Source organism: Protopterus annectens, chromosome 1.part2 (assembly GCF_019279795.1).
Source record: "Protopterus annectens isolate FY-2018-M chromosome 1.part2, PAN1.0, whole genome shotgun sequence".
NCBI lineage: Eukaryota > Metazoa > Chordata > Ceratodontiformes > Protopteridae > Protopterus > Protopterus annectens.
Window position 1 is genome coordinate 1,020,618,823 of NC_056727.1, and position 24,141 is coordinate 1,020,642,963.

Genomic DNA, 24,141 nt, shown 5'->3' on the forward strand with positions numbered 1-24,141 from the left:
ATGTGGACAGTCATATTGTTCAGAGAAACTCTTAGAAACATTGGGACTGGGTAAGTGAAGCATTACTTTATTGTAGTGCATGGAAGGCCATTGGTTATGCCCTGAATCTGGGAAAAAAACAGCTTTGTTAAATAGTATCTGTCTGATATAAGAAAGGTGCTTAATACATTGCTTTAAGCACATTTCAGTGTTGTTAATCTCTTGTCTCATGGTACAGCATTAACAACAGTCACTGCTGGCCACAATGGAAGAGCAGTAAAATGTTTAAACAGCTTTAAAAGCTATAAAACGCTTTGCTAAAACACAAAAAACACATGTGGCATAGAGAAGTATTGTAACTGTTTTTAAGGTGTTCAATCATCAAAGGGACACATGTTTTCTGGACAATGTCTGTGTGGCTGTGCTATGGCATTCAAAGCTGTAAAAAACATTGTTCTTCTCCATTTTTTGGTCTTTCCAATCATAACTCATTTGTTATATCAACATGAAGATTCACTTCTTGAGCCTTGCTTCACTCCAGTCTCAAGGTCAGCTACTTGATATGAGTGTCTCAAACATATAACAAAATGGTTATGAGCGGGGAGCCCATTATAATCCTTATCTCATGGAAATATGTAATGAAGAAAGCAACCGCTACTTATCATACCACCTATAACTGATGTTATACTTACAGTAAACAAAAGTATTAATACTTTTAAAATAATAAAGTATCAGTGTGTGTGTGTGTGTGTGTGTGTGTGTGTGTGTGTGTGTGTATGGGTGTGTATGTGCAATTGTCTGAATAGTTTTAACTACAAAATGTAACAGCTGTGAAACAACTATGTAGTTACCATGTCCCTGCATATATGACTACAGGCCTTTCCTTGTCTTGCTTAGCTTGCATACTTCAACAAAACACTGGCTCATGCCAGCTTTCCTCAATGGTGTTTTGGACAGAACTGCTTTTTCCCTCTTTTTTGGGGTGGGGTTGCTGTCATAATTTATTTTATGTAAGAGTTTGCAACTGCAGAATGATGAAAATACAGAGAGGTTTCCTATTGCCAAATGTTAAATAATTTGAAATTGGAATGAATTAACAGTAAATGAGACAAACTACTAAGTCAGTAGTAATCATGCAGGAAATTGAAGAAAAAAAAACAGAAAGAAATGTTCATCTCATTCTTTATTTTTCTCAAACACTACAGACAGGAGACCTTTTGTGTATGAACTGCAAGAACAAAGAGTCCATGTACTATTCAGTCCCAAACATTTCAGAAACGTTACTGCAGTTCTCAGCTAACCATCCTTGATGCAATAATAATGCATATATTCTGCATTCACTGCAAGTGAGTGTTGAACCTTTTACCTTAGATGCTTTGGGCGTTACCTGAATGAGAGCCTGACAGTGAGCTAAGGAGACGAGAATGCTCGGTGGGTCCATCGTACACTTCCACTATGTCGTTAAGTGCAGTATGGAAAAACACAAACTGTCCAAAAACAACTGTAAAACACAAATCCATTAATAGTTTAGTTATAATATGAAACCAGCATTCACAGTCAGTAATTAAATAAAAGAAAGCATTTCATACATTCATACATTTGAATAGAGTATTATGCAAACTAGGGTATTCTTGAATCTCATATCCATAAACAACATTTTTTTTAACTATGCCAAAAATGAAATGACATTAAGGCTTTCCTTGCACTGGATTCAGTGATGTGATTCTATAACATATTGCATTTTTTCTTAACTAAACCAGTAATGTTGTATGTTTTACTGGCACATTAGTAACTTACTAGAACAGTGTTTTAAAAATCACTGTCATCTTTCAACAGACCCAGTACAATAGGATGCACAGAATTAACTTCTCAAAATAAAAGCAAGGAAAATGCAGATTAATGTTATTTATACCAGATGCCCTTGGGTTGAAAAAGTAGAATAAAAGGTTCTAATTTGCAAGAACGCAAAATTCACTTTACTTGTAATCAGTGTTTTTTTATGAATCTTTTAAAGCAAACTATACTGAAATATGAGTTCTCGGTGATATTTTTTTTCAGGTAACATATACTAAATGTCGGGTATTATATGTCATATGTTATAAGATATAATGCCTTTGTGGTGCACTGTTGAATAAAACAAGCCACTGGCATCACCACATCAGTCATTCAGTCTGATAGCAAAAAGGACAATTCAGTCTTCTTACGTAGCCATTCACATATAACATAAACTGTAAGACGTTAATTGACCCTAACATTTTCAATAAGTTAATGATTTAATTATTTTTTCCACAGAAGCTCATGACTGTTAGTATTTTGCTTTGGAAGAACTAGCTCAGATAGCATAGAGCAATGTAAACAACCACCAAACACACAAACCTCTCACGTGGAGCGATGCACGGCCAACCAAACTATGCAAATGACACAACGGCCAGCAAGTACTGTTCCAAAATCATTTTTATTAACGAATGCACAAGGGATATATAAATATATCCTGCTCCAAACCGGTTTCGGTTCCCCTTCTTCAGTGGAGCTGAAAATTATGGAAAAGCCAACATCTGATTTCCTTTTTATAGTGTCAGTAAACATTATAGACCAATCAGAATACAAACATCTTTTTAAACATATTTTCTTAATATGAAATGAACCCAGCAACCATATTGTGAATATACCTTAGTATTATATAAACATATATGGGCTAACACAATGCCCTATATGTATATATATATAAACTAATATATATATATATAAATAAACATAAAATAATGAAAAATAAAAAATCAAAATAAAATACATAAGAATATTTACACATTGTCATACTCAAATCTAGATATATGGAACCATAAATTAGGATATAGAAACCATACTTAATAAATATATATCATTTGATAATATTTGATAAATAATCTATGTTATATAAGATATATCAATCATGATAGTGCATAGATATATATCACAGAAGATGTATTATAGGTGATCATTAATACCTGGCGGGAATAATGCACCCAAATGTATGATCCAATATTTCTCCTTTTCTGTCAAAATATTGTCCCAGCCTTGTTGGTGACTCCTATCACCAACAACCCTGTCAATAATAGTGAACTTAAATTTTGCCGTGGGATGTTTCATAGTATGTAAATAGAGGGCATTAGTAGATATTTTGTTCTTAATGTTGCTTCTATGTTCCCCAATTCTTATTCTAAGGGGCCTAGAAGTCTTTCCCACATAGAATGCAGAGCATTGACAGGTGGCAAGATATATCACCCAACTCATCGAGCAATTACCAAAAATTTTAAATCATAAACTTTGCTGGTATTGGCACTACTAAAGGATTTAGTTTTATTAATATCCAAACAAGACATACAATGTCCACAAGGATAGGTGCCAATCAATTCTTTGCCCATAATGGTGAGCTGTTTATACCTTGCCCTCCACTGCTATGATGTTTAAAGTGTGAGAACATAGAGGCTAAAGTTTTGCCCTTTCTATAAGAAAATTGACAACATGGCCCCAGATGTTGTCTAAGAATGTCATTAGCCATTAAGATATTCCAATTTCTCTCTATCACACCTCTAATAACTTGATTATTTCTACCATAGGTAGTGACCAACCTCATAACTTCATCTCCTTTTTTATCTTGACCGTGATCTTTATATTGTATGAGTTGGTCCCTACTTTTATTGTCTGACATATATTTAGCAGATTTGATATCAAACGTAGCATACCCTCTATCATAGAATCTATTTGTAAGATCCAAGCTGGCTGTCTCATAGTCTTCATAACTGGAATTAATTCTTTTAATGCGACAGAATTGAGATTTTGGGATGTTCCGGACAGTGTGGCGGGGATGCATGCTCGAGGCATGTAACAGTGTATTATATTCAGGATATTTCCTATATATTTTTGTACCTAGTGTGTCATCAGGCTTCCTATATACACTGACATCCAGGAATTCAATATTGAACCTACTACTCTTAATAGTAAATTCAATGCCCCAAGGGTTACCATTAAGGTAATCTACAAATTCTTTAAGATATTCCGCATCCGCCCGCCACACCATCCAACAATCATCAAGATATCTGCGCCAGATATCTATTTCTACGATGTAAATATTGTGAGATGTATCATAAATTAAGTATTCTTCTAAATACGCCATAAATAGGTCTGCATATATGGGTGCAAAAGATGCACCCATAGCAGTACCTTGTAACTGCCAATAGCAGTCACCTTGAAAGAAGAATACATTTTTATTCAAAACATGCTCACACATACAAATCAAAAGTGTATTAAATCCAGGCCTATATAAGTTGGATTTCTCAAGCCAATATTGTAATGCTTGAAGACCCGCCCAATGGGGAATACTCGTATATAAAGATCGTACATCCAGAGTACAGAGTAGCCAGTCTGGTTCAAGTTCCATTTCTTCTATGATTTGTAAGAACTGTGTAGTGTCTTTAATTCTAGCTCTTACCTGAGTTAACAAAGGTTTTAAATATTCAGTCAAAAAAACTGAAAGTGGTTCCGTCAAAGAACCATGACCAGACACAATTGGACGGCCTGGTGGGGAAGTCAGGGATTTATGGATTTTAGGTAGTAGATAAAATATCTGTTTGTTAGGATCATTAACAGTCAAATGTTTAACAATAGTATTAGACAAAATACCATTTTCAACTGCACTGCTCAGGAACTCATCAATTTCCTGTTTAAAAGTAGTGGTAGGATCAATGTCCATTTTCTTGTAACATTTTTGATCTGATAATTGTCTTAATCCTTCCTGTATATAATAATCTATATCCAAAATCACCACTGCCCCACCTTTGTCCGCCCTGACAATAACTATGTCATTATTATTTTTAAGTTCTTCAAGTGCCTGTCTTTCAGTATGCTGAATATTGTCTGACAAAATATTAAAGCCATATGGTGGAAAATGTAAATCCCTAAGTACTGCCTGTTGAAAGGCTGTAACATGCATATTAGCAGGGGGTTGGAAAGTAGATTTGAGAAATCTAAATTCAGTAGATCTTTGAGCTGTATTATTTGTCTGATCTGAAAAGAATATCTTAAGGTTTAAACGACGGCAAAATTCCAAAATATCTTTTACAGTTTGATATTGATCACAAAAAAATCCGGGTACAAACCCTAAACCTTTATTCAATATTTTTTCTTGTTCCAATGTTAATTCCACTTTAGATAGATTAAGCACATTTTGAAATGTGGTAGTTGTATCTATTTCAAAAGAGCCTGCACTATTCCATCCATTGATTCCAGATCTGAACCTATTATGTGTTTCCTCCCCCCGCGTCTTGTCTTCTTACCCCAAAAGGGGTAGGTATATTGCTTCTTTTTTTATGGGGTGAGAGGTCAGAAGTAACCCCCTCGCTATCAGTGGGAGAAGACTCATCACCTGAGGTGCTAGTATATGTCTGTTCTCTATTTTTAAGAATAGGTCTGGGTCGTTTCTTAGCCTTGGCACCACTCCTACCCATAGACATATCTTTAAATCTCACTGATTTTTGAAGCTCAAAGGGACGTCCCCTAGCATAATCATTAACGTCCCTATGAAATTTTTTAACTTTCCTCTCTTTCGTCAGTTTGTCATACTGGGTCAGTTCTTTTGATAAATTAGCAACCAACATACCATAGTTAGTGTTGGATTCAAATTGTTTGCAAGTACTACTTAATTCTTTAATCTCAACAATATTTGAATCTATTGTCCTTTCATAATAATCTGTCAATATTTGTACAAACTTCATAGATCCCTCTTGAACTGCCTCAAACCACTCATTGGTCAGCCTCTCTTCAGATCTGCTGACCATGGGCTTCAACTTAATTCTAAGTCCACGTGGCACTAAATTTTGTGCATGTAAGCCTTGAATAGACGTAGATGCCATATATTTGCTCTCAGCCCCTTAAGGGCTTTCTCCAAATTACAAAATGCAAATTGGCATCCATCACTAGAAGGAGTGGTCTGTTGATTAATAGAACTGTTGCTTGAGGTCGATTCCAGTCCAAAGACCTGGATATCTTCTCTATCAGCACACATACCCTGCAAAATACTATCCAAATTCATGGTAACTATCTTAGCAAGTCCAAGATAGGGAGGAAGCGGTGCCAAAACTAAAAAGGGAGACCCAGATAACTTATGCCTAAACAAGGCACAAATATATAGTATCCAATAATAATGGAACCTGTGACATATATAAATACCAGCAACTTAGGGGAACACAAGCTATACTAAGTTAAACTAACCAATATTGACCAAATTGCATAAATCCAGGTAGATGGAAAACCAAATAAGAACCTAAAAAATGGCCAATGGATGAATAACAGTGCAAACTACAAAAAAGAGTAGTTCCAAAAGTACTTGACCAATCCAGTCCAGTTATATATAATAAGTAACATAGTCTTATCAGTAGCAAAATAAACAATCTCTACCCTACAAAATGTATATAATACAAAAGTATTGAAAGATAAATTACCATTTGAAAAATACAATCTTATATCCCAATACCCAATTAACTGATGAATAAAACTGTTCTAACATAAACTCAAATATCAGCTCCTATCAGGTAGTCTATAAGAACAGAGCATGCTCAGATATAGGTAATGCAGAAAGTTCTAAATATTAGCAACTAGTAGAACACACAGTCTTATATCCTAATTTTTTTGGTAAGACCAATAATAATATGTTTTCATATCATAGAACTCAAAAGGCAAAAAAATTACCTTTATATTATTCAATCCAGCAATATACCTATATATACAGTTATATAGGTGTGACACAAAATATAATGGTAATATCACCCTATACTGTATATCAAAAATCACAATTATTAGTATTATCAGTATACTAACATATACCTAAAAAGGCCTCTGGACTATACCAAAAAACTAGCATAATCCAACCCTCTCTAGCATATGATAATAATCTGTCCCATCCAATATCCACAATTCCTAGAACCTCAGGCCAGTCAATATTTAAACAATATCAACAGAGTACATAAGTAACCCAAAATATAGGCTTCTCATTGTATGAACATAGTTATAACCATAGGTTCAAACCCACCATTTTATTTACAACCATGCTTTAACGCATCACATAATAATGCATCAAAGAATAGACAAATACACAATCTATAACAAAGTGCTATAAATATGTGTAAAATATCCTATATAGTCCCAACATAATATAACCATATGTCAGCACAATTCTGGGTATATCATAAACCTAGATACCTAGGTGCAAGTCACAAATTAAGAAAACATATAACTAGTGTAATCATTCCATATATCCCTTTGGCTAACCACCATATGTATGAATTCCCAGCAACGTATATGACGAAAAAAGCACACTCGTCATGCTACCTTACACTCAGTTGAATACCATAAGATATGTCGAAACACATGCACCTAGTATAAAAACCCAAACACTAGCACTTAGTGTAAAAAACACAATTTATACCTAAATGTTATATATATGTTTAAATACCCTAAATGGTCCCAACATATAGCAACCATATGTCTACACAATTTGGGTGTGTCAAACCTAAATACTAGGTGCAAATCACATAGTAGATGAACACATAGTAGATGAACATATAACTAATATAATCGTTTCGTATATCCCCTTGCCAACCTACCATTATATAAATTTCCGGCAACATGTATACCAAAAAGCACACTCGTCACGCTATCAAGCACTCAATTGAGTACCAAAAGATGTACCGAAACCCTTGCACCTAGTATAGATAACACAAAACATAAGTTAACCTACACAGATTAACAAATGTAACCCCAGATTATCTAATCAAAGTATAATGACCAAAAACATCACCATACATATATGCTGTCCTAGGTTAACATCTAAATTTAAACAAGAAAAAGTTGTTTGACCCCAAACGGTAAATAAACACATAAATGCTTAAGTAAAATGAACATTAATTATCACTTGACATTTGTGCACAACTTAATAATCTAACAAATATGAGTGCAATATACAGATCGTAAAGAGCCATTAAAGTGTATCCATAATGCCCCTCATACTTCTGTTTTTATAAAACATATAATTGAAACCCAAAACGTTGTAATACATAGGTTTCCACAAACAAAAAGTCAAAGAAATGTCCATTTTACATTCATAATGTCACTGTGCTCCATTCGACATATTCCTGACGTCGACCCTCCGACTCTGAAAGAGAAGGCCAAAATAGTTCCCAAAACGTAAACGGCCTATTATAAGATAAACAGTACCTGAATGTCCAGATAGTAAATGTTCCTTGGTACAATGTTCCAGAGACCACCAGACAGAAGTAAAAGTGTTGTTGAACATAAACAAAAATTCCGTCTATATTGTAGATTCTACACAATGTAGGGGCTTATAGGACCCACAAAACAAGCCCAAACTTTGCTTCCAACAAGACTATATCACTCATCAAAAACGAGGTTCCGAACACATATAATCCAATAGGTAATCCACAACAGGAACACTGGTTAATGAAGTACTGACCATACATAAAAAGAAAAAAAGAAAAAAACCAGACATCTGTTGGCTTTTAAGGTTCGTAGAAAGCCTACTCCAAGTGATGAGTCTTCTCCCACACTCGACTGGAACAAGATGGCTCCCAGAGAGGTACAAGCAACAACCAAACACACAAACCTCTCACGTGGAGCGATGCACGGCCAACCAAACTATGCAAATGACACAACGGCCAGCAAGTACTGTTCCAAAATCATTTTTATTAACGAATGCACAAGGGATATATAAATATATCCTGCTCCAAACCGGTTTCGGTTCCCCTTCTTCAGTGGAGCTGAAAATTATGGAAAAGCCAACATCTGATTTCCTTTTTATAGTGTCAGTAAACATTATAGACCAATCAGAATACAAACATCTTTTTAAACATATTTTCTTAATATGAAATGAACCCAGCAACCATATTGTGAATATACCTTAGTATTATATAAACATATATGGGCTAACACAATGCCCTATATGTATATATATATAAACTAATATATATATATATAAATAAACATAAAATAATGAAAAATAAAAAATCAAAATAAAATACATAAGAATATTTACACATTGTCATACTCAAATCTAGATATATGGAACCATAAATTAGGATATAGAAACCATACTTAATAAATATATATCAGATGTTGGCTTTTCCATAATTTTGATGAGTACTGTTTATCTTATAATAGGCCGTTTACGTTTTTGGGAACTATTTTGGCCTTCTCTTTCAGAGTCGGAGGGTCGACGTCAGGAATATGTCGAATGGAGCACAGTGACATTATGAATGTAAAATGGACATTTCTTTGACTTTTTGTTTGTGGAAACCTATGTATTACAACGTTTTGGGTTTCAATTATATGTTTTATAAAAACAGAAGTATGAGGGGCACTTTAATGGCTCTTTACGATCTGTATATTGCACTCATATTTGTTAGATTATTAAGTTGTGCACAAATGTCAAGTGATAATTAATGTTCATTTTACTTAAGCATTTATGTGTTTATTTACCGTTTGGGGTCAAACAACTTTTTCTTGTTTAAATTTAGATGTTAACCTAGGACAGCATATATGTATGGTGATGTTTTTGGTCATTATACTTTGATTAGATAATCTGGGGTTACATTTGTTAATCTGTGTAGGTTAACTTATGTTTTGTGTTATCTATACTAGGTGCAAGGGTTTCGGTACATCTTTTGGTACTCAATTGAGTGCTTGATAGCGTGACGAGTGTGCTTTTTGGTATACATGTTGCCGGAAATTTATATAATGGTAGGTTGGCAAGGGGATATACGAAACGATTATATTAGTTATATGTTCATCTACTATGTGTTCATCTACTATGTGATTTGCACCTAGTATTTAGGTTTACGATATACCCAAATTGTGTAGACATATGGTTGCTATATGTTGGGACCATTTAGGGTATTTAAACATATATATAACATTTAGGTATAAATTGTGTTTTTTACACTAAGTGCTAGTGTTTGGGTTTTTATACTAGGTGCATGTGTTTCGACATATCTTATGGTATTCAACTGAGTGTAAGGTAGCATGACGAGTGTGCTTTTTTCGTCATATACGTTGCTGGGAATTCATACATATGGTGGTTAGCCAAAGGGATATATGGAATGATTACACTAGTTATATGTTTTCTTAATTTGTGACTTGCACCTAGGTATCTAGGTTTATGATATACCCAGAATTGTGCTGACATATGGTTATATTATGTTGGGACTATATAGGATATTTTACACATATTTATAGCACTTTGTTATAGATTGTGTATTTGTCTATTCTTTGATGCATTATTATGTGATGCTAAAGCATGGTTGTAAATAAAATGGTGGGTTTGAACCTATGGTTATAACTATGTTCATACAATGAGAAGCCTATATTTTGGGTTACTTATGTACTCTGTTGATATTGTTTAAATATTGACTGGCCTGAGGTTCTAGGAATTGTGGATATTGGATGGGACAGATTATTATCATATGCTAGAGAGGGTTGGATTATGCTAGTTTTTTGGTATAGTCCAGAGGCCTTTTTAGGTATATGTTAGTATACTGATAATACTAATAATTGTGATTTTTGATATACAGTATAGGGTGATATTACCATTATATTTTGTGTCACACCTATATAACTGTATATATAGGTATATTGCTGGATTGAATAATATAAAGGTAATTTTTTTGCCTTTTGAGTTCTATGATATGAAAACATATTATTATTGGTCTTACCAAAAAAATTAGGATATAAGACTGTGTGTTCTACTAGTTGCTAATATTTAGAACTTTCTGCATTACCTATATCTGAGCATGCTCTGTTCTTATAGACTACCTGATAGGAGCTGATATTTGAGTTTATGTTAGAACAGTTTTTATTCATCAGTTAATTGGGTATTGGGATATAAGATTGTATTTTTCAAATGGTAATTTATCTTTCAATACTTTTGTATTATATACATTTTGTAGGGTAGAGATTGTTTATTTTGCTACTGATAAGACTATGTTACTTATTATATATAACTGGACTGGATTGGTCAAGTACTTTTGGAACTACTCTTTTTTGTAGTTTGCACTGTTATTCATCCATTGGCCATTTTTTAGGTTCTTATTTGGTTTTCCATCTACCTGGATTTATGCAATTTGGTCAATATTGGTTAGTTTAACTTAGTATAGCTTGTGTTCCCCTAAGTTGCTGGTATTTATATATGTCACAGGTTCCATTATTATTGGATACTATATATTTGTGCCTTGTTTAGGCATAAGTTATCTGGGTCTCCCTTTTTAGTTTTGGCACCGCTTCCTCCCTATCTTGGACTTGCTAAGATAGTTACCATGAATTTGGATAGTATTTTGCAGGGTATGTGTGCTGATAGAGAAGATATCCAGGTCTTTGGACTGGAATCGACCTCAAGCAACAGTTCTATTAATCAACAGACCACTCCTTCTAGTGATGGATGCCAATTTGCATTTTGTAATTTGGAGAAAGCCCTTAAGGGGCTGAGAGCAAATATATGGCATCTACGTCTATTCAAGGCTTACATGCACAAAAAATTAGTGCCACGTGGACTTAGAATTAAGTTGAAGCCCATGGTCAGCAGATCTGAAGAGAGGCTGACCAATGAGTGGTTTGAGGCAGTTCAAGAGGGATCTATGAAGTTTGTACAAATATTGACAGATTATTATGAAAGGACAATAGATTCAAATATTGTTGAGATTAAAGAATTAAGTAGTACTTGCAAACAATTTGAATCCAACACTAACTATGGTATGTTGGTTGCTAATTTATCAAAAGAACTGACCCAGTATGACAAACTGACGAAAGAGAGGAAAGTTAAAAAATTTCATAGGGACGTTAATGATTATGCTAGGGGACGTCCCTTTGAGCTTCAAAAATCAGTGAGATTTAAAGATATGTCTATGGGTAGGAGTGGTGCCAAGGCTAAGAAACGACCCAGACCTATTCTTAAAAATAGAGAACAGACATATACTAGCACCTCAGGTGATGAGTCTTCTCCCACTGATAGCGAGGGGGTTACTTCTGACCTCTCACCCCATAAAAAAAGAAGCAATATACCTACCCCTTTTGGGGTAAGAAGACAAGACGCGGGGGGAGGAAACACCGCAATAGGTTCAGATCTGGAATCAATGGATGGAATAGTGCAGGCTCTTTTGAAATAGATACAACTACCACATTTCAAAATGTGCTTAATCTATCTAAAGTGGAATTAACATTGGAACAAGAAAAAATATTGAATAAAGGTTTAGGGTTTGTAGCCGGATTTTTTTGTGATCAATATCAAACTGTAAAAGATATTTTGGAATTTTGCCGTCGTTTAAACCTTAAGATATTCTTTTCAGATCAGACAAATAATACAGCTCAAAGATCTACTGAATTTAGATTTCTCAAATCTACTTTCCAACCCCCTGCTAATATGCATGTTACAGCCTTTCAACAGGCAGTACTTAGGGATTTACATTTTCCACCATATGGCTTTAATATTTTGTCAGACAATATTCAGCATACTGAAAGACAGGCACTTGAAGAACTTAAAAATAATAATGACATAGTTATTGTCAGGGCGGACAAAGGTGGGGCAGTGGTGATTTTGGATATAGATTATTATATACAGGAAGGATTAAGACAATTATCAGATCAAAAATGTTACAAGAAAATGGACATTGATCCTACCACTACTTTTAAACAGGAAATTGATGAGTTCCTGAGCAGTGCAGTTGAAAATGGTATTTTGTCTAATACTATTGTTAAACATTTGACTGTTAATGATCCTAACAAACAGATATTTTATCTACTACCTAAAATCCATAAATCCCTGACTTCCCCACCAGGCCGTCCAATTGTGTCTGGTCATGGTTCTTTGACGGAACCACTTTCAGTTTTTTTGACTGAATATTTAAAACCTTTGTTAACTCAGGTAAGAGCTAGAATTAAAGACACTACACAGTTCTTACAAATCATAGAAGAAATGGAACTTGAACCAGACTGGCTACTCTGTACTCTGGATGTACGATCTTTATATACGAGTATTCCCCATTGGGCGGGTCTTCAAGCATTACAATATTGGCTTGAGAAATCCAACTTATATAGGCCTGGATTTAATACACTTTTGATTTGTATGTGTGAGCATGTTTTGAATAAAAATGTATTCTTCTTTCAAGGTGACTGCTATTGGCAGTTACAAGGTACTGCTATGGGTGCATCTTTTGCACCCATATATGCAGACCTATTTATGGCGTATTTAGAAGAATACTTAATTTATGATACATCTCACAATATTTACATCAGAGAAATAGATATCTGGCAGATATCTTGATGATTGTTGGATGGTGTGGCGGGCGGATGCGGAATATCTTAAAGAATTTGTAGATTACCTTAATGGTAACCCTTGGGGCATTGAATTTACTATTAAGAGTAGTAGGTTCAATATTGAATTCCTGGATGTCAGTGTATATAGGAAGCCTGATGACACACTAGGTACAAAATATATAGGAAATATCCTGAATATAATACACTGTTACATGCCTCGAGCATGCATCCCCCACACTGTCCGAACATCCCAAAATCTCAATTCTGTCGCATTAAAAGAATTAATTCCAGTTATGAAGACTATGAGACAGCCAGCTTGGATCTTACAAATAGATTCTATGATAGAGGGTATGCTACGCTTGATATCAAATCTGCTAAATATATGTCAGACAATAAAAGTAGGGACCAACTCATACAATATAAAGATCACGGTCAAGATAAAAAGGAGATGAAGTTATGAGGTTGGTCACTACCTATGGTAGAAATAATCAAGTTATTAGAGGTGTGATAGAGAGAAATTGGAATATCTTAATGGCTAATGACATTCTTAGACAACATCTGGGGCCATGTTGTCAATTTTCTTATAGAAAGGGCAAAACTTTAGCCTCTATGTTCTCACACTTTAAACATCATAGCAGTGGAGGGGCAAGGTATAAACAGCTCACCATTATGGGCAAAGAATTGATTGGCACCTATCCTTGTGGACATTGTATGTCTTGTTTGGATATTAATAAAACTAAATCCTTTAGTAGTGCCAATACCAGCAAAGTTTATGATTTAAAATTTTTTGGTAATTGCTCGATGAGTTGGGTGATATATCTTGCCACCTGTCAATGCTCTGCATTCTATGTGGGAAAGACTTCTAGGCCCCTTAGAATAAGAATTGGGGAACATAGAAGCAACATTAAGAACAAAATATCTACTAATGCCCTCTATTTACATACTATGAAACATCCCACGGCAAAATTTAAGTTCACTATTATTGACAGGGTTGTTGGTGATAGGAGTCACCAACAAGGCTGGGACAATATTTTGACAGAAAAGGAGAAATATTGGATCATACATTTGGGTGCATTATTCCGCCAGGTATTAATGATCACCTATAATACATCTTCTGTGATATATATCTATGCACTATCATGATTGATATATCTTATATAACATAGATTATTTATCAAATATTATCAAATGATATATATTTATTAAGTATGGTTTCTATATCCTAATTTATGGTTCCATATATCTAGATTTGAGTATGACAATGTGTAAATATTCTTATGTATTTTATTTTGATTTTTTATTTTTCATTATTTTATGTTTATTTATATATATATATATTAGTTTATATATATATACATATAGGGCATTGTGTTAGCCCATATATGTTTATATAATACTAAGGTATATTCACAATATGGTTGCTGGGTTCATTTCATATTAAGAAAATATGTTTAAAAAGATGTTTGTATTCTGATTGGTCTATAATGTTTACTGACACTATAAAAAGGAAATCAGATGTTGGCTTTTCCATAATTTTCAGCTCCACTGAAGAAGGGGAACCGAAACCGGTTTGGAGCAGGATATATTTATATATCCCTTGTGCATTCGTTAATAAAAATGATTTTGGAACAGTACTTGCTGGCCGTTGTGTCATTTGCAATGTAAACAACCCCCATACTATTACAATTACTATGGGACTTCCCCAGAATGTATTTGCCCCTACTTTTGATGTATTTTCCCTTACCTTGCCAAATATATGTGCAGTATCTACAAGTTCCACATTTATATGTACCAGTCTTCTTACTGGCTTCAAATTAAGCCATGTCTTATTAAATTCTAAAATATCTTTGATACTCTGACCCTTCCAAAAAATAACTTTAAATAGGTTTCTACACATTTGTTCAAGATCTGACAGGCTAGCAAATTTTGCCCATTCTGTCTGTAACACTCTTTTAACAGGGGTGTCAACATTTAAACTGGTAACAAATGCCCCCTTGAAAAACTGTTGTGTACATACAGGCATTTTGGAGCATGGGAAACACAAAGAAATGTAATTTTCTGACAGAAATCCACCCAGATAAATGGAGTATATGTAGACTCTCTACTGAAGTACGTCTAAGCAGAGAGAGCCAAATGCTGTAATTCAGAAGTTCTAAAAGCTCCAGCACTATCTCAGCCTGAAAGGAATCAATAAAAGAAAATTCACATAAACAAATTAAAGGGCACACAATTGCAGTGCAGCCCTCAGACTGAGGTATCTTTTCATTTCTGCCTGCTCTCCTCCATCTCCATGACTAGAAAACAATATGATCCGTTCAGTGTTCTGTGAACTTCAGAACAAAGAGCTCATTCAATTACATGGGCTCATATAGACATGCTGTATTGTAGCGATGTGTACTACATGTGACAGCACTGTCTGCCACTAGTGTACTGCAGTATGGAAGAGCTCCCTTTGCTGAGCTGCCAGTTACTGTTGCAGTGTAGTAAGGAATAATGCACCTTACTGAACTGCCTGTTACTTTTGTTCTGTGTTAAGGTTTAATGCACTTTACTCAGCTACCTGTTATTGTTGTATTGTAGTAAGGTATAATATGCCTTTCTGAGCTACCTGCTACTGCCTTACTGTAGTAAGGTGCAGTTCACCTTACTGAACTGCCTGTTACTTTTGTTCTGTGTTAAGGTTTAATGCACTTTACTCAGCTACCTGTTATTGTTGTATTGTAGTAAGGTATAATATGCCTTACTGAGCTATCTGCTACTGCATTACTGTAGTAAGGTGCAGTTCACCTTACTGAACCACCTGTTACTTTTGTTCTGTGTTAAGGTTTAATTCACTTTACTCAGCTACCTGTTATTGTTGTATTGTATTGTATTAAGGTATAATATGCATTACTGAGCTGCCTGCTACTGCATTACTGTAGTAAGGTGCAGTTCACCTTACTGAACTGCCTGTTAGTTTTGTTCTGTGTTAAGGTTTAATGCACTTTACCTGTTATTGCTGTATTGTATTAAGGTATAATATGCCTTACTGAGCTACCTGCTACTGCATTACTGTAGTAAGGTACAGTTCACCTAATTGAACTGCCTGTTACTTTTGTTCTGTTTTAAGGTTTACTGCACTTTACCTGTTATTGTTGTATTGTATTAAGGTATAATATGCATTACTGAGCTACCTGCTACTGCATTACTGTAGTAAGGTGCATTTCACCTTACTGAGATGCCTATTACTGCATTACTGTATTAAGGTGCTGTTCACCTTACTGAGCTGCCTATTACTGCATTACTATAGTAAGCTACAGTTCACCTTACTGAGCTGCCTGTTTCCGCTGTACTGCCTCAAAATGTTTAGGATTTTTAATGTTGTGGAAGGAATGGACCCCATTCCTAATTCAGGACATAATTAAAATATGCATGAAATTAGCTGTGCTTTTAATGTCAGACAAAAATATGTTACTGACAACCCCAGTCTGCCTAAAATTGTCTTTTCCACAGATCAATGAATGTCTTCTGGTACCTTCCCATGGATAAGGAGCAGAATGATGATTTCTGGATGAAAATTAATATGACAACTCTTCATACTACTTCTGTTTCTGTAGGTGTTTTGCAGTAGTCTCTCTCACTGACACAGCATACTTTGATAACATTCCCAGTACAGTAGAAAATATCTAGGCACTGTTCACAGATTCATAGGTTCATAGGTTGGTACTAGGCTATCGGCCCTAGGGCCTATACAAGCCTAACCAAACAATTCCCTGGATATTTCTTCCCACAACATTTACTTCCATGGACCCCTGTCTAGCAGGGTGACTGATGTGATTCCTGGGGTGAATTTCCTACCTCCCATCCAATCATCAAGGTTCCTTTTGAAGAGGGCCAAGGTATGTTAAGCAGAGATCGCCTCTGAGTAGATGATGTACCACAGAGTATAGCTGGAGTTGTTTTAGACAGCCAGCATAGGGCATCTGTTTTACACCTGTGATTCTTTTAGTGAGGTATTTCTGCGGCCTTTCCAGTTGTTGTAGATGTCTTGAGAGGTACATACCAAATGGGGTGTTGTACTCTATAATAGGTCTAATGAGGGATAAGTACAGTGGGACAATGACCTCCTTTTTTCTGGATGAAAAGCACTTAGTGATGAGGTGTGCCACATAGGATTTCCTGACTGTTGTGGCAATGTGGTTATCGAAGGTGAGACCACTGTCCACCTGTGTTCTTAAGTCTTTCATCACATTTTGGTGTTTAGTGTACTGCCACCTATGTGGTAATTCATGGGTACATGTTTTTTCCCAAAGGGGATAACTATACATTTCTTGGCATTACACTTGAGCCCATGGCTCTGGCACCAAGCATCTGTTTTTGTAAGGCCCTTTTGTAGAATATCCAAATCATTTGGGGATTCAATAATGGCTCCCAGTTTGCAGTCATCTGCAAACTTTGTTAGCCAGAGTCCCTTAGTGTTGGCCTGTACTTCAGAGAAGCAGATGCCAAACAAGAGTGGTCTCAGGACTGAACCCTGAGGTACTCCACTTGTCACTTGTCTGGAGCTGGATTTGGAGTCGGCTACTTTTGCAGTCTGGGTTCTGTCAGTAAGCCAGTTGGCAACCCATCGAGTTTCATGTTCCAACTCAAAACAGCAATACAAAGATATACCAACCAAGTGGTTTGCTTTCTGTGTGGATTTATGAGCAATCAGTAGAGACAATGATGCATTATTCATACCTTTTTGAGTAAACGCATCCTAACTCATTTAATATAACTGAAAAAATGCACAAAGCACCCCTATCAAGGTAGTTTAGTGCTATCCTTTAAGAACTAAGATGACTGTTCCCAAATTATTTTACAGGGGTTAATAAATTCAGAACAACCATTAGTAATGCCCTGGCAAAGCACTAACAGTTGTAAATGGGGATTTGTTCCTCCACTATATATATTTACATCTATACTTACAATTGACCCCAACAGTTCCCTGCAGCTTGGTAAGTATGGAGTCTACTTCTATTGAGGGTTCTAACACAATGATTGTCTAATAAACTTCAAAGGCTCATTTAAAAAGTTTAGAAAATTGATAGCTAAGTTGAAATATATTCCATAAATTAATTCAGTGTGATGACATTCCCATATTCACTGGGTATAATTCTCAGTCTGGTTGACATATACATATTTGTTTAGCTAATGATATGATGGTAATTATATTTATGATTTTCAGGTATTTATTTATTTATTTTATTTTACATTTGTTGACCGGGCTGGTCTAGCTGGATACATGTCCATTTTCAGTAGAGGCCCGAGGAGAAAAGCTCCACATAGAGATACATAATAGTACAATTACATAAAAGAAGTTATACAGTGTTAAGAAAAAATATTTAGGAAATGTAAAATAGTACAGTCAAAACGAAAATCCCCCCCCCCCTTTTTTTTTTTTTTTTTATGGTATTCCAGTTCATAGGTTACAGTGATAATTTATGCATAAAATTAGTGTACGTAGGATAGATTGTACATATTTCATATGGAGACATGAAGGAAGGGAGGGAATGAGTTAGGGGGAGAAGAAATTAGCCAGGGTTAGTGCAGGTGCATAGCCAGTGATTATTGCGATGTGATTTTAGATGTTTTTTAAAAAGTAGGAGAGAAGTCTGAGCTGTGATTTCGGTCGGAAGTTTATTCCATAATTTTCCTACAGAGTTTGAGAACAAGGAGTCACCTGCTGAGTTGTTTGATTGAGTAGTGTTAATCAGTAGTTTGTTTGAGGAACGTAAATTTTTGAGGTTGTTATATGGTGTGATAAGGCTAGAGAGTATAGGAGTGTTGCTAGGTTGATACAGGGTCTTGTGGGCTAAAGTAAGTTGGTAAGATTGAAGCTGGTTAGGGAGTTCAAGCCAGTTTAAGTGTTTAAGATTTAAGCAGTGGTGGGTTCTGAAAGGGGAGCCTGTAGCAAATCTAGCAATATTATTGTAGGAAGTTGCTAGTTTCTTGAGGTTGTTTTTGGAGATATTAGTATATATGGGAGCAGCATAGAGCAGAGTGGATAAAAGGTGAGTTCGAGCTATGGCAGACCTAGCTTCTGGATAAAGATAGTTTTTGATGTGATAGAGGGATCCTAGTTTCTTATTAATTAATTTTATTGTATTGTTTATGTATGTCTCGAAGTTTAGGTTGTTGTCAATTGTTATACCTAGCAATTTAGTGGTAGGGTCAGGTGAGATAAGGGTACCATTATTAGAAATAAGATTTATTTGTACAGGGGAAGACTTTTGGGTTGGGGTGAAAAGTAGCAATTTAGTTTTTTTGGGATTTAGAAGAAGGCAACGGTAGGAGAACCATTGTTCAACAGTGTTAAAGGCTTTTTGAGTAATTGACTGAAGTTCGGTTGGTGAGGAGGCAGAGCAGATTAATGTAGAGTCATCTGCATACTGAATGCAGGTGGAGTATGGGATTACAGATTGCAGGTCATTTATGAAGATAGAAAATAAAAGTGGGCCTAAAATAGAACGCTGTGGAACGCCGAGGGAGATTGGGCGGTGATTGGATAGTTCATTTTGCCAGAGTACGGCCTGCTGACGATTGCCAAGGTAAGATGTAAACCATTTTAAAGATAGAGAATCCAAGGAGAGAGACTTAAGGGTGTGGAGAAGAAGTTGATGGTTGACCATATCAAAAGCTTTGGATAGGTCAATGAAAACTGCGGATGATAGTCTATTGTTATTACGGTTGTTGTTGATACAGTTTGTGAATGATAGTAGGGCAGTGGTAGTACTATGAAAAGGTCTAAAGCCATGTTGGCAGTTGGCAAGTAGGTTATTTTTAAGAAGGTGATTGAGTATCTGCTTGTGAATGCATTTTTCCAAAATTTTAGCTATAGGGGATAGTAAAGCTATGGGACGATAGTTGGAGAAGTCATTGGAAATTCCACCTTTATGTAATGGGATGATATGTGAGATTTTCCAGATTGATGGTACTTCACCTTCTTTTATAGATCTGTTTATCAGAATGGAAATAGGGTAGGCTAGGGCTTTAGCACCTTTTTGCAAGAATTCTGCTGGGAGTTTATCTGCAGATGGGGAGGTTGGTTTTAACTTTTGGAGAAGGGAGGAGATGTAAGAAGTGGATACTGGTTGGGGGTGAAATTGTGGTGGTGGATTATGGGAAGATGTGGGCAAGTTAGATATATCAGGTGATAGGTGGCTAGCTAGAGTTTGAATGGTTTCTGTGAAAAAAGAGTTGAAGGCATTGGCAGTTTCTTTTGGATTATTGGGGTTAGATCCTTGGGGACTGGGTGTGATTGATTGGCCTGGGTAGAGAAGATTATTAATACTAGCCCAGAATTTTTTAGGTTGTCTGGTAGAGGATTGTTGTAATTGTAGACAGTAATTATTTTTATCTAGCAGGATGGCTCTTTTAGTACTGTTTCTGTGTTCTCTAAAGGTTTGATGGTCTGACGGATTCTTGGAAGTCCGCCATTTTGCCCAATATTTATTTCTAAGTAGGATTTTCTGTTTAGTAGTAATAGTAAGCCATGGGGCTGGTTTAGCTATGATTCTGATAGAACGGGTTGGAGCATGATGATCCAAGATAGCCAAGAATGTAGAATTAAAGTATTCCACGGCATTGTTGAGAGGGAGAGTTTTTAGCAGAGACCAATTACATTGATTAAGTTCTGCTTGGAAAAGTTGTAGGTTGAAATGCTTTTTTGAGCGTATTGTTCAGAAAGTGTTTGGGAATGCTATGTTGGTTTTATGTCTAATAATATATGTCAGACAATGGTCACTAAGGTCATCAGGAAGGATGCCTGTTGTGTAGGTTTGCTGTGGGGTATTAGTTAGTATCCAGTCTAAGGTGGTTGCCTTGTTATTGATTTTATTGGTTCTGGTATGGTGATTAATTAGCTGTGAGTAGCCATACAGGTTAATGTGGGTGGTGGGATTTATATTTGTGCAAGAGTTCCAGTCAATGTTAAAGTCCCCAAGAATAATGGTTTCTTGTGGGATATTACTAGTGAGCCAGCTAAGAATGTCTTCTAATATATTGCAGTTGTTCCCAGGGGGGAGATAGACACAGATGATATTTATGGCTTTACTAGTATTTAGCTGCAGTTTGGAGATTATTATTTCTGCACTAGCATTAGTAGGTAAGTTAAGGTTAAGTGTACTGACTTGTAGTTCAGTTTTATAGAGGATTGCTACTCCGCCTCCTTTTTTGGAAGTACGGTCGAGTCTAATAATATTATAGCCAGGTGGGGAGATTTCAATGTCTTTAATGGAAGGTTTTAGCCATGTTTCTGATAAACATAGGATATCAAATGGCTGAGTCTGTAAGAGAGCATGGAGTTGAGTAACTTTGTTGCATATGCTGCGTATGTTCAGGTGAGCAGTAGAGAGTGAGTTGGTAGGTTTGGGAGGAGGAGGTTTTATAGTATTATTGTGGTTTATAACTGTTGTGGGAGGTGGATTATTTGGTCCTGGGTTAGGGTGAATATCACCATCTAATAGAGATAGAAGGGGTGCTATAGGTTTAGGGTGCACTGGTTTGCTGTGGAAATCAAATAGTTTTCTAGTTTTTGGGTAAGAGAAGTTGATATGAGTAATTCGATGATATTTTGGTAATTGGTAGCAAGGTATATAAGGGATATTTAGCCAGAAATGAGAAGATGGTTTTGTTTGTGATAAGGTATGTTTGGAAGGTAGTAGGAAAGGGTTATTGGGAGAGTGTTCAAATGAGGTAAGAAGGTAGGTAGAGGCTAGAGAGGGTAATAGGAGTAACCAAATTAAAGTTTGATTTTTGTGGGGGATTGTAGGGATATACATTTTTAAGGATGGTGATTTGAGTGGAACAGTGATAGTTTGGGAAAAGAAATTGGGTAAGGTAGAGAGAAAGGTGTAAGGAGAAGTGATTAGGGATAGATAGTGTGGGCAGGTTTTAGAGGAAAAGGGGGCGGGTGTAGTAATTATTTGGTTATGTGATTGGAGTAAGTATGATGGGGTGTGGACTGTAGGTGGAATAAGTTTAGGAGCACTGGGGTGGGTGGGATTTGGGGGTAGGGTAGGGGAGCGGAGTGAGCCCGAAGGGCGAACGGAGCGGGATCAGACAAGAGAGAGTTCTGCCAGGAAGACAATCAGTGAGGTTGAAGAAAAATTCAGCAGGTAAGTTTGGTAAAATTGAAGTTTGAGAGGGACAGAATGTTATAAAGAAGTGGCTGGTAGGAAGATATAAAGGTTGTTAGAGAGATAATAGGTAAGAAGGATGCTAAGAGGGAAGGTAAAGACACAGTGGAAAAACAGGGGCCAGTGTGCTATAGGTAGGAATAGCAGGTTTGTATCAAATTGGTAGGAATAGCATATAGAGTGACGCCACCTAGTGGTCAGGAATATAGATGCAAGAGCAAGGCCTTCTTTAGGTGATGGCAAGATAAGGGAAGGATAAAAGTGGGACAGAAGGAAAGATATGACACGTATTAGAATAAGGGAAACGTGCAGGAGATTAAAGTAAGTGGGGGGGGTTGACTGCTGACTACCTAGACTTGGAAGCTTAGGCTAACCTAGCAGAAGCTAGGTAATTAATCAGGTTACAAAAGTGACATTAGTTATCTGCGTACATACTTTCACTGGTTTAAAGTAAGGGAAAGTTTCTCTGGGAGCCTGTAACTACTTCCTGAGATGTATTAATTTCAGTGGCGACCAGCAGATAGCATTCAGTTGTTTGCTGTAGGAGCAAAATGATGTACAAAGCTAGTGAAATGTAGAAGGAGAGAAAAGAGAGAAAAAAAAAGGGGGTAAGGCATACAGTACATACAACAAGCGGTAGGTTAAAAACAGCATACAATATTACATTCAGAGAGTATTAGTTGTTGAATAAAAAATACAACTGTACTCTAGGTTACAAACCAGTAACAGATATGGAAAAAAGGGTTGCATTTGCTAATAAGTAACAGACAACATTTTCAGACAGACAAAGTAAAAAAATCTCACTTTCAGTTTCTATGCCTCTAATAATGGAAACAGAGTGCTGAGAATGTACACTACCAACTAACTGGATAATTAGATATCTTAAACACAGTATTAAGAGAAATGTATCCCACTCTACTCAAACGGGGAATATAACTTTTAAAACATTATACATTTATTGCTGCCGATTGAAGGATGTCCCTGTGGTAAGTCATATAGTGCGCTAAGCTGAAACAGTAAACTCATCTAGGGTCAACGTTCCATGGGATAAATTATAACGCATGCTAAGACACACTTAGTAACAAAGTTAGTTAAAATGGAGGAGGACTTAGTTAAGGTCAATGGGGCCAGGTAGCTTTGAGAGCTAGGTCGGTACAGTGCTGAGGGTCTTGTACAATGCATATTGATCATATTTAAGTACTACTAAAAACTAGGTTAGAAAAGAGCAGTATTACTGCCTCACACGGAGTGCACTGTTTTAGAGCTGTATGACACTGTACAAGATTTGGGTTAGTTTTAAACTTGGATAAAATGCTAGTGCCTGCGTTGTGAGTCTCCGGCCAGAATAACTAAGTAAAATTGCAATGCCGCAATTAAAAAAGCTCTTTAGAGCTGTGTGACGCTGTTCGTTGTTTGACGAGTCAATTTATCTTGGTAGAAAGGGCGCGAAGCAGCACTGAGCGCCTCAGAGCAGTGAAATTAGGGTAAATAATAATGGATCGCTCCGAATGCACAGAATATAGCTGTGCGAAGCGATGCAATGTAAATAATACAGGATCGCACAGAGTACACAATATAGAGCTGTGCGGTGCACTTATAGCATATATTCTTGGTTAAAAATACGTAATGTTAAGAATACCTCCAATCTTGTATA

At 36.0% G+C, this 24,141-nt stretch overlaps 1 protein-coding gene across 1 annotated transcript in view; it reads right to left on the bottom strand.

The window, feature by feature from the left end:
• LOC122792225 (CUB and sushi domain-containing protein 1-like) overlaps positions 1-24,141 on the bottom strand; it is a 3,080,606-nt gene that overhangs the window by 1,563,454 nt on the left and 1,493,011 nt on the right. The window contains exon 27 of the mRNA XM_044059969.1: positions 1,367-1,480. Within this exon, the coding sequence (XP_043915904.1) occupies positions 1,367-1,480 (114 nt within the window). The remainder of the gene's footprint in view (positions 1-1,366; positions 1,481-24,141) is intronic.